The sequence below is a fragment of the Harpia harpyja genome, chromosome 9 (genome assembly GCF_026419915.1).
Source record: "Harpia harpyja isolate bHarHar1 chromosome 9, bHarHar1 primary haplotype, whole genome shotgun sequence".
Taxonomy (NCBI): Eukaryota; Metazoa; Chordata; class Aves; order Accipitriformes; family Accipitridae; genus Harpia; species Harpia harpyja.
In genome coordinates, this window is record NC_068948.1 from 23,510,109 (window position 1) to 23,525,076 (window position 14,968).

Below are 14,968 nucleotides of genomic sequence, written 5' to 3' on the forward strand. Positions count from 1 at the left end.
AAAGGTGCTCCTCTCCTAAGCCTCCAGACGGAAACACGCAGCTGCTTCAGGGAGGGTCAGGTGTAGATCGGTGAGAGGATGGAGCCACAGTTTGAGAGAAGACAAGAACATTTTCATTCATGTTGAATTATTCCTTGGGGAGGTACTTACTTATCTACTAACGTCCGAATTACAGCCAGTGTGTCAAGTACTAGCCCATCCACATTCTGTTTTTTCCTTCTTGGTTCATGAGGCCCTCGACCCCTCCTGGGTGGACGGACAGGGTCCCTTGGGTGGCTTCTTGCTTCAGGTACATGTACTCTACTGTTCTCTGTTTGCCGACTCCAAGATTCCACGTTGTCTTCTGCTCCACTGTCATCGCGGCAAACGCATGAGTTCCCCATATTGCTAGCCCCCAAGGCTCCCAGTAAACGGGGAATGTGGTGCTCTAGAGTCAACAGTAAACCTTGAAAAAGGCTTCTGCTAGCATAGAACACAACCAAAGCAACTACAATCATCTAGAAAGCTTTACGAGTAATGTTTGTGTGATCCTGAATTGTGATTTTTTTGCATTATAAGTGTTGCTATCAGCTGGAATTAATGGGAAGTTGGAGACTTAGTTTCCGATATAATAGGTTAACACACACATTGGTCATCCAGAAGGAGGTCTGAAAAAGCAAACCCAAAACAAGAATCAGTGTTACTACTTCTAATGAATAACAGAAGAATTCCTATTTTAGTAAACGGAATCAGTCTTGGTGGATAAAGCACCTAGGAAACATAAGGTTTGTACCTGAAGTCTATTGCAGGGAAGGGGAAAGGAAGGAAGAGGAGGAGGAGGAAGTTCAAGGGTAAGTAGCTCTCACCCACACACCATTCCTTTCTACACTACCTATTATTTCCCATTTCTTCCACGGTTTTTGGATGCAGAGGAACAACTTTGTCCTTAAATCTAGCACACTGCTACCCTTTAAGTACTAACAAAGCAGTTTCATTTGTTCTTTACCCTTTATAGAGACATACTGCTTAGGCCAACCAAATAAAGCCTGTACATTTAAGGTTCTCGTTTCACATCAGGAATATTCAGTACCACTTCCAGACAGACTTTACAAAATAGCCAAAATTGTAAAGAACCAATCTTAGAGTTATGGCCTATCTCAACAAACAATAGATTTAACAGTGAACTGATTAGTCCATCTACACATAAACGCGTCTTTTTGGAACGTAACTACATCAACTGGATTCTCACCCAAAAAAGCACCAAGTACTGACCCTGAAATAAACAGGAATTAGACACCATTTTAATGCCTACAAATCTAACTGGGATTTTGAAAGGGGTGTTTTCTGTGCGGGTTGCATGCTTGTTCGTATCTAGCATCAAACCAATCTTCCCTTTTTGGGAACAAAATGTAATTAAATCATTCTTCTGTTCTTGATTCAAATTGTTTGGATCAAATACAGGCCCACTAGCAGCTGAGATTTTAGGGCAGTCCCTCCAAACCATTAAATTGAGAATGCTAGCAAGAGCAAAAGGATTCAAACCCCCACTTCATTGCAAGTTATTTTTCAAGCCATAGGATGTATTTCTACAGAACATCACATAAAGTCTCAGCTAAAACAAAGCCCTACAAAAGACATCATTTCACTACTTGTGCACTTCAAGCATGCCAGAATAGATAACTTAAAAGAATAACATGCGTTTAGTCTTAAAAGAATCAAGTTTAACATTTAACCTAGAAGTTACGGTGAATATCCTGTAACAGGTTATTACTATTCTACAATTATTAAATAATCTATTTAACAGCAGACATGTAGCATCATAAAATTAAAAGAAAGTCAAAGACAGTTGCCACCGTTTGTATTTGAAAGGCCCCCTGCCATTGGAGCCAACTGGCAACCATGCAATTGCTGGCTGCCATTTGGGACAAGAACACAACCACATTATTTGGGAAGCCAGACATTGGTCATATGAGCAAGTCTCTGGATGTACAGCTGTTACTGGAAAAGCACTGCAAACAAGCTCTCACAGACTCTTCTGCAGTATGAAGTACATTACCTTCTTTTAGCACAGTGAAAAGTTCAGTATTAAGAAATTAACTGAAGGCTAACTAGGAAAGAAAAAAAGCCCTCAAGGGATATTAATTGCAAAAAAAAAAAAAAAAAAAAGATCTTGACTTCTTGTTCAAGAAATTCCTAAACCACACATCATTAAAAGGGTTTCAGCATCACAACACACTTGCCTTACTCTAAGCAGTTTGACCACAACAAGAGGTGGGACACCAGGCTCAAGTGTCCTTCATCTGAGCCAATACAGCTGTTATCTTCTCAATCAGCAAGTAAAAAAGTAGATGCAAGGGTGCCAATACAGATTGCATAGATCTTAGAATTGTGCAAGATCACAACTGGTTCAAATGACTTTAAAAGGTTGCAGGGGGTAGTGGTGGCTGTGTGTTTTGGGTTTTTTTTGGTTTTTTTTTTTTAAAGAGCTAGTTATGTTAAATGTAAAATGTCTTCCTAAGGAAAAAATATGCATGTACTTATGAATCTAGATCATTTAACGGCATTTTGGTAACATAATACTAAAATGTAAAACTGTTACAGATTTAGAATCTGAATTAAGCTGTTCTGTAACTTACAAAAAGGTTTACACAGTGAATGTACCTTGTCATCAAAACGAGTATGGAAAAGCTGTATTTTAGGGATTAACAAGTAAGAACCTACCTAAGGAAACAAAAATAGACATAAGTCAAGATTAAAACTGATTATTGAAACCTAAGTTTTTCTGGTTGACAATTTAAAGTATGATTAAAAACAAGCAATTATGATCAACTCACCCTTAAGTATGTTTGGTTCAGGAACAATTGGGCTTGCTCACAAAGCACTGTAACAGAAGTGGACTGTACTTCTTCAGGGCACAGATGCAGTTGTATCCAGAAAAGCAGCACTCTATAAGCCTTTATCGTGGGCAGTGAGTCATTATGGCTGACTCTGCTTTCACTTTTAGGAACTATGCTGAAGAGTCCCTAAAGACAGATGGAAAAGAAAGAACAATTCACTTGGAAACTGCCTCTGAGGTAGACGTATTCCACCTCCTCCCTACATCCACCATGACACCAAGCCATGCTGTTATTTTCAGCTACATTCAGCCTTTACAGGGGAAATTCTCTCAAGGCTTCAAAAACCAGTTTGCCACCTACCAGCTTCAGGACTAGACTCAGCTACAGAAAACCCAATCTGTTTTTACAGTATTGGTATTCCAGACACCACAGCATCAAGTGCAGAGCAGTGACCAACTTCTCCCCTCAAATTACTGCTTACAGGAGGAAGGAGGGAAGCAGTAATATCTGCTCCAGATGACCCTCAAGTAGGGACACCACATAAAAGCAAGTACACTAAAAAAGCTGATTAGATAAAGGAAGAGAGAAATGACAAGATAAACTCCCCTTATTCAGTAAAGGACTGGAATTTGACAGCATTCACTTGGCTGTTGCTTACCATCACATACAAGGAGTTCATTGGCAAGCCCCAAACAAACTGAAAGGCTAGATAATTAGGAACATAAGGTAGAAGAAGAGATTGCTACAGATCCACCTCGCAAACCAGCTTGTCTGGACAGAATACAAATGCATGAAGAGAGGTTCTAAAGTGCAAAGGAAAAGCTTTTTAAGAAAAGTCTTTTAAAACAGTGATGTACTAGATTGCATTTGAGCTGGCATATTTTTTAAGGTCAGCTTTACAACATTATAATGAACTGCGACTTCAGCATTAGGCTGCCAGTGGCCATCGTGACTCCCTCACTCTCCCTGCTGAAGTAAAGAGGACTGAGACATCAAACTTCAGTTCAGGTCAGCTGCAGGAAGGAACAGGGAAATAGAGTAGAGAAGGGAGATGCAAGTGATGAGTGTGATCAATTCTGCTTCTCTCCAAACTCGGAGACACTCGCAGACCTCAGTGACACAACCAACACAAAACCAAAAGCATTTTGCACATCATGAAACATATTATTGTTTCAATAAGAGGTAACAATCTCTGCATACAGAGATGGAAAGAAATTTTTAAATTTAACTTTAAGCCTAATTTTCGCAAATCCCTGCTCTCAACAAAACCTGGACACAAAAATATGTTTTGATTTTTTTTAATTCCAAAAATAGTTAACAGCCTACTTGCAAATATTGTGGGAATAAAAGAGAAAGGGCTTTTTAAAAGTCTTTGTCTAAAAGAAGAAAAAAATTCAAGGAGCAAGACAAGAATATCACAACAGCAATATCAAGATAGGCCAAAATAAGCCTCCTGTCCTACCTGGCAGGTGATACTTAAAGCTGGGCATAACAGCAAGCATACGGTAACAGACAAATCAGCTCTTTCCTAGTGCACTCACCCAAGAGTCAATAGCTCAGTCTCCTGAGACAAAGGCTGCATGTTTGTTTTGCTGTTAAAACACAGCAAAGGAAAAGAACTAATCTTTCATAATCCATTTAAATTCTTTTTCAGTAGTTACACAGCTAAGAGTCTCTGCAACTGCTTTTAAAATTTAGCAGTCTTCCATTATAAGGCTGTAACCAATTGTTAAGCAAAGTGTACTAGTTTTCTTAAAAATTATGCTATTGGAGAATTTAGTGTGGTTTGTGACTTTTATATTTTGTGTTTTAATATCACATCAAAACACTCTTTAACCCAAGTATGTTGTGAGCTAACAGCTAAGATTCACCTAAGAAACAGCACAAGAATAAAGACAAGTTTCCCTGGAATGCTGCTGGAACAGAGGCCTATTGCCTCCTGTCAGGGCTACAATGACATCATGCAAACACCATTTTCTTAAACAATTAGTGCAAGTCAAAGTAGAACTGAAAGTCTTCAGATGAAGCAACTGTGCATGAAAATAACAGCAAGAGCTAAGCTACAGGATAGAAAGAAAACAGGTTCTCCATGTTAAAAGCTGTCACACCTTTCCCCACGATTAGTTAGATTTTGTGTCATTCAGATACACTGCAATGCTAGAAAGCCCCATCCCATCAGTTTTGCACTTGCTTGAAGAATATTCTTTGGCAAATTTAGAAAGCGATAACAAGATTATGAAAGCTGTTCACAATTGCAGCCAGATTTATAAAAGCGGTAACACTTTTCTTTTACTTTGAAATGCTATTTTAATAAAAGCTTGACCCCACGTTTTCAAGTGCAAAAAATAGTAAAGGCAGCAGCCAGTACCTGCTTTTCAACAGGCAGGGTCATCCATTCACTCTGAATTCTGACCATCAGATGTTACATTGGGATGCAGGACTATAAAGTTGCCAAACATATGACCAAAATGTAAGTTTTTATTCTATAAGGAGTACCTGGTACTGACACATCTCTCTGAATAGATGTTGTGGGAACAGCAGAGAATACCAGTGTTTGACATCTCTTCCTTTACACCAGAGACCACCTCTGGGACACCTGCCAAATGGCCACCACAGCACATTTTCCCCTAAACAAAGCACCAGGCTCAGATGCCGTTTGAGCCAGTCACCTCCTCGGCACAGGAGAAAAGCAGCCGCTGTGGCACCGCTGGAGCCCTGCCAGCCACAGCCTCCTGTGCCCTCGCACACCTCCACCGGCCATTGGGACCATCCCCACCACAGCAAAGCAGCTGCTCTCCTGGCAGGCTCAAGCACATGCATGGATGCACGAAGGAGTTGCAAGCTGCACAGACTGACCAACCTGCCACAGCTAGAAGTCCAATGGGAAATATGAAACCATCATCCATTGAAACAAATGCTATTTGAGTTGATTTGCACCTGCCTGGCAGCACGGATGCCCAACCTACCCAAGACAGGCCTCCTCTCGATCATCTGACAGAGCACACCAATGGAGAAGTCAGATCCAAGTGGCATTAGGCTCATTTTCTCTGCAATACACAGCCCAAGAGTTGGTGATTCATCCCCTCAAATATTCGGTTACAGCCAACAATAATACTGCTTCATGATGGAAAATGCCTTTCCTTTCCACGAAATGGAGCGCATTGCCAAGCAAACAAAAAAACCTCACACACATAAATGAGTAGAGAGGGTTTCAGCTACTAGAACCACTATTCCAGCTTCTGCCACCATTACAAGAGTAAGACCAGTGATTTCTCCTCTCTAGAGGAGAGTAACACAGGAGCTCAGTCAGCAAACCACAAAGTAAAGTTGACAGCTTTTCAAATGCAAAACTGTGAGAGTTTTGGGCAGCAGCTTCCTGTTAAGGAGATAAAATAATTAGAAATATTTCCTCAGCATTTCTTTCCCAAAGAAATGATGCTCCTAAAAAGGAAGATATGGAAATACTTGTGATGCCAGTTGGATGAAAAGTTCAAAGTACCACAAGAAGGAAACACAGCTATGAATTGCTGCAAGATAATCAACTTCGATACAGGAATAAGAGGGGGAAGAAGCCTGTTTGCAACTACAAGCTTTTATAACATGGAAAGGATATCAGCTTTGAAATGATTGGGGTAGGTGATGAAAACCAAGAATTCCCAGTAAATTAAATACAATTATAAGGTGAAATTGAGACTCTCTCAGGACATCGCATTGAGATCTGACATCAACCTCTCAACTCTAAGACTTGTGCAACTAAAGAGAAAGAGCTACTCAGCATCCAGCATGGCTACCACGCAACGCACGCAGTAAGTGGACCACAGGCTTCAGGAGGAGTAAATGCCGTGCTCATTCTTTTGCATATAGTAACCAAACACCATATTGTGTAATCTGAAGCAAACCCCTAATTCAATTCTATTTGCTTTAAAAATGTCCCAGAGGGTTAAGACTAGTGTCAAAACTCAAGGGAAAACAGCATTTACTGGCATGCAGCGTGTCACCATCCGCAGGACAAAACCATTGCCACGCTCATCTGCTTTCTTGCTGTAGTAAGTGCAGTAAGTAAACCAAAAGCAGACTGACCTTGAGCATGCCTGTTTCACAGAAAGGGAAAAAGACTGATCATGTCTCAAAACCTTCCATCTTCTGCCCAAGTGCTTGTCAGTGAAGACCACCAGGGTTGTGCAGGGCTTGCGCAGAAAATTAGGCTTTAACCCTACAGTCTTTTCTAGGTAATTCTAGCTTTGTCAGAAACACGGAATAGTTGAAGGATCTGATCTCCTGTTCAACTTGATGTGGTAATAGTCAAAGGAAAAAGCAGGAGCAGACACTAACTACCACCACAGTAGTTTCTTCTTCTGTAGACTCACTGTGAAAGTCAGATTTTATAGTCACCTGTACATTGGACTACTTTGTCTTTTTACTTCCATTGAATCTGTTTAAGCTGGTACAGGAAAGCTAAAATTGCAACATAGATTTAAAGTGAACTTCACTTTCTCACTTAAACTAGTGCCTCCAAAGTAGGCCTGGTAAAGAAACTCCTGCCCTGCCCAGGTTTTCCCTTACCTCTGGATACAGAGACACTGGTGCTCAGGGCTCCTCAGGCATCAGAGACTGTTCTGCTACAGCTCTTTCTGAAAGAGAAACTGAAGCATTTACCAGCTTCTAAGCTTCCCCATCTCAGAGGTCATAATTTGCCATCTCACGATCATTTAGGTGGAACTGTCCTTTGTACCATGGCCTCCAGAAAACCTCAGCTTCGCTTTATGTCTAAACCACCCATTCAACGCTGCTATCAATCATGCTTCCCAGTTCTCATCTCCAAACTGTAGACGGGTCATTAAATTTCTTTTCAGAGACAAAGCTGTAAGTTATGCTTTGAGGCAGATGAATACACTTTTGAGATAATGATCTTTTAAAAAAAGATACTGGTATCTGACAGCTCTGGTGAAGTTGAACAAGAGCTGCCTCCAGCAGGCTGACGTGGCGTGGCAGAGCTGTGCAAGCCCAGCAGTTGCCCAAGGAGCAGAGTATAATGCACTGCTCCACAAATGGCAGGAAGATAAGGATAATGCCCTGCAGATGGCAGGGAACACTAATCCTACAAACTGAAGGGATACAAGCACATTAAATAAAATTGGTTAGCTATACCATACTAAGTTTTGGCACAGACAGGCATTTGGAGGCTTATAAATAAATCCTTCAATTAATTCAAGTTAATTTTCCTTGCTGCTCTGAAAGTTACAGACATTATCAACAATAAACAAATTTACTAAATTTTGACCAAACCCCCCCCCCCCCCAAAACCCCCAAGAAATTCCAGAACAGATAGTGCTGGGAGGAAAGCATAGATTCTTTGGGTACCAAGCAGAGGTCTAGAATTGCAAAGAAACAACACAAAAAACACAATGCTTTTTTTTTTTTTTAAAGGTTTTTCTAGTAAATTTAGTAACAGTCCATTTCAGAAAGGACAAGGCTTTACCTACACTACTATCCAGATACCAAATTATGGGGAGATCAACTGCCTTGTAGTAAACTGCAATAACACATACTTAGTTTAAAGCACCTCATACATTAACAAAATATAAACCACAAAAACATTTTGAGGGACAAATCAAGAGACTGAGCAGCTCTAACAGTCACACAGCGTAGTCCTGCCAGGGGAACTAGATCTAGGGCTAGCACAGAGGCATCCGACTAATCGCACCGTGGGCTATGGAAAGATGCTACAAGCAGGGACTGCTGGAAGCAGGGGCAGATTTTTGCCAGCAGACCACCAGCTTCATGTAACTGAGCCAAAACGGTGACAACCCAGAGTTGTGCTGTTTCTTGTCTATAAACTAATCTTAGTGCTTTTGTTTCTTCCAAGTCAGAGCTGGACCCGTTTTCAAAGGTTAGGTACAGAACTACTCTGTAGAAGGCAGAAGTCTCCTGCTGTAGACCAGAAATGAGCCCAGCTAGGTGGCATAACTAAGCTATTACAAATGCGTAAAATACACTGAAAACAGTTTTGGATGTGTGAAAGATTTTGATAACATTGCTGAAAAATTCAATGATGCCTCATTTGGAAGCTTGCATTATCGGCTGTCTCACAACTGCCTCGGAGAGCAGAGCACAGAGCAGACAATGTCTAGACCCTCCTATTCTCAGCCTCACCAAATTTGTCACTTTATGACACTGGTTATCATCTCAAACATGAACAACCTCAACACAGCAGGAAACAGGCTGAAGAAACTTCCACTTCTTGTTAATTTAAGCAGCATTGGAGCATGGCCTGATCTTTCAGTGCCCATAGCTGAGAGCCAGTTTTATGACCTTCCTTGCCAACCATGGAAAGCCAGCAGCTCTTTGCTAGCCTAAGTTCAGGACTATACTGGCAGAGCAGGAGACATCCTTCTGATTCTCTTTCTTCCTGGAAGTGGATAGTGACAGCTGCTCAAGAGACTGCCATCTGAGTCAAATATAACATATAGGTCACTAGGTTAGCAAACCTGCCTCGGTGGCACTTCACGGGAAGCATGATCCCCAATCTGTCTGGGGCTTCCAGAGCTCAGAACTTGATGCACAGCTCTGGAAAGGTCACTGGAGCCCTTTCTCTCACCTATTAAAAAAAACCCCAAAAACCCCACACAAGAACCCAGCTTCATTTGTCCCCATTTGTCTCTTCAGGTTCTGCCTTGAGGACCTTTTCTCTCTGCCCCACTAGAAGTATACCAGGAAACCACGCTACAGGAGAGATCCTGATGTTGAGTAGGCAACCATGTGTAACACAAGTGCTTCTGTTGGCAGCAGAGCCATTGACTCCAGGTCTCACAGGTATCACGCTCCTATCACTGAGCTGTAGTTTGTTTGTTTTTTGTTTGTTTTTTTTTTTTATAGTGTTTTAAGGTCTCTGCCTGTATGAAAAAACTCAGAGGAAGCTGGTCAATGGGTTTTGGAGCTCCCGTGGCCAAGAAGAAGGGGACTGACTGCCCAAGAGACGACTCAGACAAGCACACGTGGGTTAGGAAGTGGGCCGAAGACAAGCATGTATGTGTTTCACAAGGCAGTCTAAAAATGGTTTAAATGAGAGTGTGTACCCATTTTAGTTTGTTATGGCTGTGCATCAAAAAAGGCAGAAAGCTCAAAAACAATTTAAGAAGCTTTCAAAAAGCTGTAACGATATCAGGAACACAAAGTCACAGTCATATGAGGCTTTTCCTAAATAACTTTGTGAGGAATTTCAGCAGAATTAAGATTAAACTGTTTTGATAATTATATTTAGATACTACTTCACTAAATGTTCCAGAGGGGTAAAGCTCTAAAGAAAGAACAACTCACCCGTTGGTGTTTGGGGTTTTTTTTGTTGTTTTTTTTGTTTTTGTTTTTTAAATCTTTCACTCCAGGACTGATGCATCACCCAGAGTTCGAGTGCAAACACACACATCACTCTTCATTCACCATTAGGTGAATGTTTTTAAAAGCAGTGAAGAATTCTAAGCTTCTCCATGCCACCAGACAGCTTTGCTTTTAGAAAACAAGGAGCATCAGCATACCTGCTGCATTTTCTTTTTTCAGTATCACTTGCTAGCGCGTCCTGCTGTCTACAGGAAGGTATAAAATACACATGAATGGCACAGCCTTCTAGCATGTAGTTCATTGGCTGTCCTCTTACCTATGATTCAATTTGTACATATGCACTGAAGCAAGCAATCCAAAAAGCCACACCAATACTTCAAATTAAAATGTCCTCAACTGTTGTCCTCCTCATGTCCAGCAAAGCACCAAGATATTCAGAAACTTACAGCAAGAATGAGGCGTTTCCTATAGCAAAAAAAGCCTGAGAAAGGGAGGAAAAATAACTACAATTGCAAGTGTTTTGCATGCTTGGAAACCACTACTTCTCCAAGGAGAGAGATACATCAGGAAAAGGATGGATTTCTTGTCACTGACCATGGCGACTCGCTGAACCCCCATGAATAAACACACATGAATAAACGAGGAGCAGTATCTCACCCCAGACTTTGAACTGGCAGATATCCCTACTGAATGGACAAAACCTATCAAATACACAAAGTTCCCATGGTGGAGTTGTGCTTCTAAAGCACAAGTTTGGCCACAGTAGTGATAGATCAAGGTATCAGGTAACTACAAGCACAGCTGAAGAGCAATCATGATGCATTGGTCAGTCACACAACCTTATGAGTCATGCGTGAACATCTGACTTATGTTAGACCTCAGCAACATAATGAAGAATAGAAAAGGACATTAAGATCATGCTGGCACAGCCACTGCCATGCCAACTTTACAGTCACCGCATACAAACCAGGAAGGGGAAACAAAACATACTGTCAGGATACAAAGAAACATAAAGCACAAAATGACACGACACAATTCTAATGAAATACTTGAAAGACAATGAATCCCTGCACAGTACCTCTGCCTGCACTACTTTAAAGCAAGGAATAAATTCAAAGTCTACTGAGCAATCAAAAGCTCAGGAGAGGAAAAAAAAAAACCCAAACCAAACAGTTTAAAATGCTAAACACAACATATTGACAATGGAGCAGAATGGGACAAACTTCATTACGTTAGCTTGCCTTCAATTTACTACAAGGTGACAGCATTTTAACTTGCTGCCTCTGTGTTGAGAGGGAAACCTAACAGTGCACATGATGAGCTCTGCTCCATTTTGTAAAGATACCACCACATATCTAAGTGACTTAGAGACCAACAGGAGATGTTTCAAAACACAATACACTGTCAGCTAGAGGAGATACTGATGTGAAAGGAAATTTGAACAAAGAATCTAAAGAGTAACAGGCCAGTAAGCGTTCCATGACAAATTGCCACCTTTATTGCTAACTTATTGCTTATGCTTCTAAATATCTCCCTTTCATTCCTTAATTTTAACAAACAAGCAAAAAGCTTGAGGGAAATGGACTTTGATATCACCTGACAGGCAGAGTATGAGAGATGTCGTACAATATTTTGGTTCCCTCCTATAAAGTCAGTAATCTATTTCAGCCCATCCATTAGGCTCACAGCAAATGAAACATGCTGAGAGCCAAAACCTCTGATGTGAAAATACTGAAAATGTACCAAGGAAGAACACTGAAAAGTTGTGCAGAAAACCATCACATCCCTTCAAAGAGGAAAAAAAAAAAGAGCATTAAGAAAAGCACAGAACAAGGTTAACAGTGAGATTAAGGGAGCCACTGAGTGATCACTGAATTACGAGGCCAGAGAGTAGGATACCTGAGTGGCTAACATGAAGCGTTGCAGTCAAGCTCCACATATAGGAGGCTGTAGGTAAACAAAAAGGAAAACTAAAGACCTCAAGGAAACCAATAACCCCACCTAACCAGAACCACACACCGATATCACATCTGAAGATAAGGCAGGTGTGTGGACTAGCTGAATTAGATGTATCAGCAATCTAAGAGTAGGTAAATAACCAATACTAAGCTAACAAACAATCAGCAATAGCAAGAGTAATGGCAAGAGTTGTGCAGAATGCAAACCACTGCATTAAAATATCCTGGAGGAGCTTCCTACACAAGTGATGGACAGTAGATGCTGAAAGGTTTCAGAGTTAGCAGGAACCTCGAAAGAGTTTGGATGAAAAGTTGAGAGACAACCAGAAGTGATCATGTAACTACAGTTGTGCTCCACGCATCTGAAAAAGAACACACCAGGAGAAATACACAACCTATTCAACCAGACTTATAAATGAGAACAAATAGCAGAGATTAGGGCATATGGCAATAACAGTAATGTCCTAAAGGAAGAGGCACAGGAACCGGTGCCAGCAAGAGAAAGGGCCTCTTCTGAGTGGGCTTTGGCAGAGAACAAAGACTCATGCAAAAGCACTTGCAGAAGAATGGACCAGATTTAGATCAAAGAACAGATCAATTCTTTGTATTTGGATAAATTCAAAAGAAAAATACATTTAACAGCATCCTAGACTCTTAACATAACACAACAAGTTTTGAGAATGCACAGTCCTCCAGAAATCCAGTCAAATACAGGAGTCCAAGAAGAGACGATGCGAGGGAATATTTCAGATGGCTCACAGGTGACAAGAACATCCACTGTTAAGACTTGTATAGTTTAGCAGGGAAATAGTGAGCATTTTAATACCAAGAAGTAAACAGGGGAAGAGTCACAGTACACAAATGTATGTAGGTCTCCACATGACAATAACTTCATAGCACTGATGGATGTACAGAAAATTGTAAGTAAAGCAAAAAAACTGAACTGAGGACCAGCATGAGGAAAACAAATCACCAACATCAAAACAAATAAATGCATTCACTACAAGACAAAGGACAGAAAAATTAAAAACCTGAGGCAAAGCTAGTGCTAAGTGGAAAAAAAATCTCTTGCTTATGTTGAAGAAAACAAATGCTGACACAGACATAAAAGGACAAAAACACCAAACACACCAGCATTCAGAAAACAGTGCAGTATCTACAAGGCTGAATAAATGTAGAAAAGGCAGCTCTTATGTCCATGCTTCCTCATGGACCAAAGTTCCACTGTGTGAGAAATACTGATAAACACAGGCTGAGCACCAAAACGAACTCTGGGCTCAGGGTGGATACCGAGAGATTCGGAGCAAGATTTTGCAATAACAAAACAGAAAACGAAAAACAAGATGACTACAGTCATTCTCAGGACCTACATTAAGACTCTACCCAGCAGAAACACTGTACCTACTGCAGCACAACAGAAGATAAGAAATAGCAATATTAAAAAAAAAAAGGGAAAAATGAAGATATGCAAGATAGAAACACTGATGAGCAGAACAGACTCAAAGGGCTTAAAAGAGAAATTTATGCTTGATATTGGCATAATACAAGCAGTGAAAAGACCTGCTTTATAAGCAGTGAACTAAGAGAGCAAAGCAGTACTGTGGTGTTACCACACGACTAGGAAAGGTGTCACTGCCTAATCAATCTATTGCCCAAGCATGCAAAACAAAAGATCTAGATAAGTAACTGCATTTGGTAGCTCACTCCACATCTCCGTATTTTCTCTGTAAAAGAGGAAAACTTGCTTTGCAGAAATGTTTTTACATTGAGGCTGGTAAATAGTTTTCAGGATTCTGACCTTTTATATCGATATAAAAATATTCGAAGGCTCAACAAAATTCTTCTGAGTGTTTCTGAGCTTCCAGGAGGTCCCAGAGCAGCATGTCACTTTGTCCCCTGCATTCCAAAACCCAACCCGCACCAAACCGCTGTGGCAAAGCCCTTGTTTTGCAAGTCATACAACTACCAGGAAGATCTCCCAGCACCAGAGACGGCTGTCGGAAAGTTCTAACATCACCGCCCCGAACGGTGGCAGACTTGGGGTGCCCCATTCCAGCAACTCCCCCTTTCATTCAAGTTTTGCCGCTTTCTTTTGCGAGCTTTTAACTTTACACCCGAGCCCAGCTCTTGCCAGCTCCGGGGCCTCCATGCGCAGCACCGGGAGCTCCCACCGTGCCGGCAGCAGCCCGGCCGGGCACAAGGGAAGCGGGGCTGGGCCGTGGCCACCCACCTTTTTTCGCTGGTTGCCCTCCCCCGGGGAGGGGGGGGGTACGGGTGACCCCGGCGAGGCAACGCGCTCCCCCAGAAACCAGGGAAGCGCCCGCATAAACAAGCGGCGTCCGCGGGAGCGCGGGCCGCTGCCTCAGGCTGGCGGGGCTGCGCTGGCCCGGCCCCCGACCCCCAGCCCCGCACCGGGGCGGCCTCCCGGCCCCCGCCCCAACCGGGACCCTGCCCCGGCGGCAGCGGCTCGCGTGGCTCCCGGGGAAGCGGAAGGCGGGGCGGGGGTGAACACCGCGCCCTCCCCTTAGCGACCCACAGGCCGGCCCCGGCGGGCCCCCGGCGCACCGCGCCCGCCGCCGCTACCGCTGCCACCAGAGCCTAGCCCGCCACTGCCCCTTCCACTCAGCGCCAACCGCTCCACCTCAGCCCCATGGCACCCACCCGCCGGCCCCACCCGCCACTGCACTGCCGAGGGTGGTGCCCGCCCCGCCTTATCTCACCTCAGCCCCTCCGGGAACGTCGCAGGGCCCGCGCCTCTCCGGCCCGGCCCGGCGTCGCCGCTCCTTTGTGCCGCGGCGGCGCACGGCGGAAAGATGGAGGCCACACACCGACCGGCCCCGCCCCGCCCCGCCTGGCCCC

At 42.7% G+C, this 14,968-nt stretch overlaps 1 protein-coding gene across 4 annotated transcripts in view; it reads right to left on the reverse strand.

The window, feature by feature from the left end:
- RSPRY1 (ring finger and SPRY domain containing 1) overlaps positions 1-14,945 on the reverse strand; it is a 41,710-nt gene extending 26,765 nt beyond the window's left edge. The window contains exons 1-4 of one of the 4 annotated variants that reach the window (XM_052796369.1): positions 14,830-14,873; positions 4,358-4,408; positions 2,814-3,002; positions 151-647 (exon numbers count right to left, since the gene is read on the reverse strand). In XM_052796369.1, the coding sequence (XP_052652329.1) occupies positions 151-497 (347 nt within the window). In that variant the 5' untranslated portion in view covers positions 498-647; positions 2,814-3,002; positions 4,358-4,408; positions 14,830-14,873. Of the gene's footprint in view, positions 1-150; positions 648-2,813; positions 3,003-4,357; positions 4,409-14,829 lie in introns of all 4 variants that reach the window. The other 3 variants (XM_052796368.1, XM_052796366.1, XM_052796367.1) reach the window with 3 other exon arrangements.
- Positions 14,946-14,968: the final 23 nt, after the last annotated feature.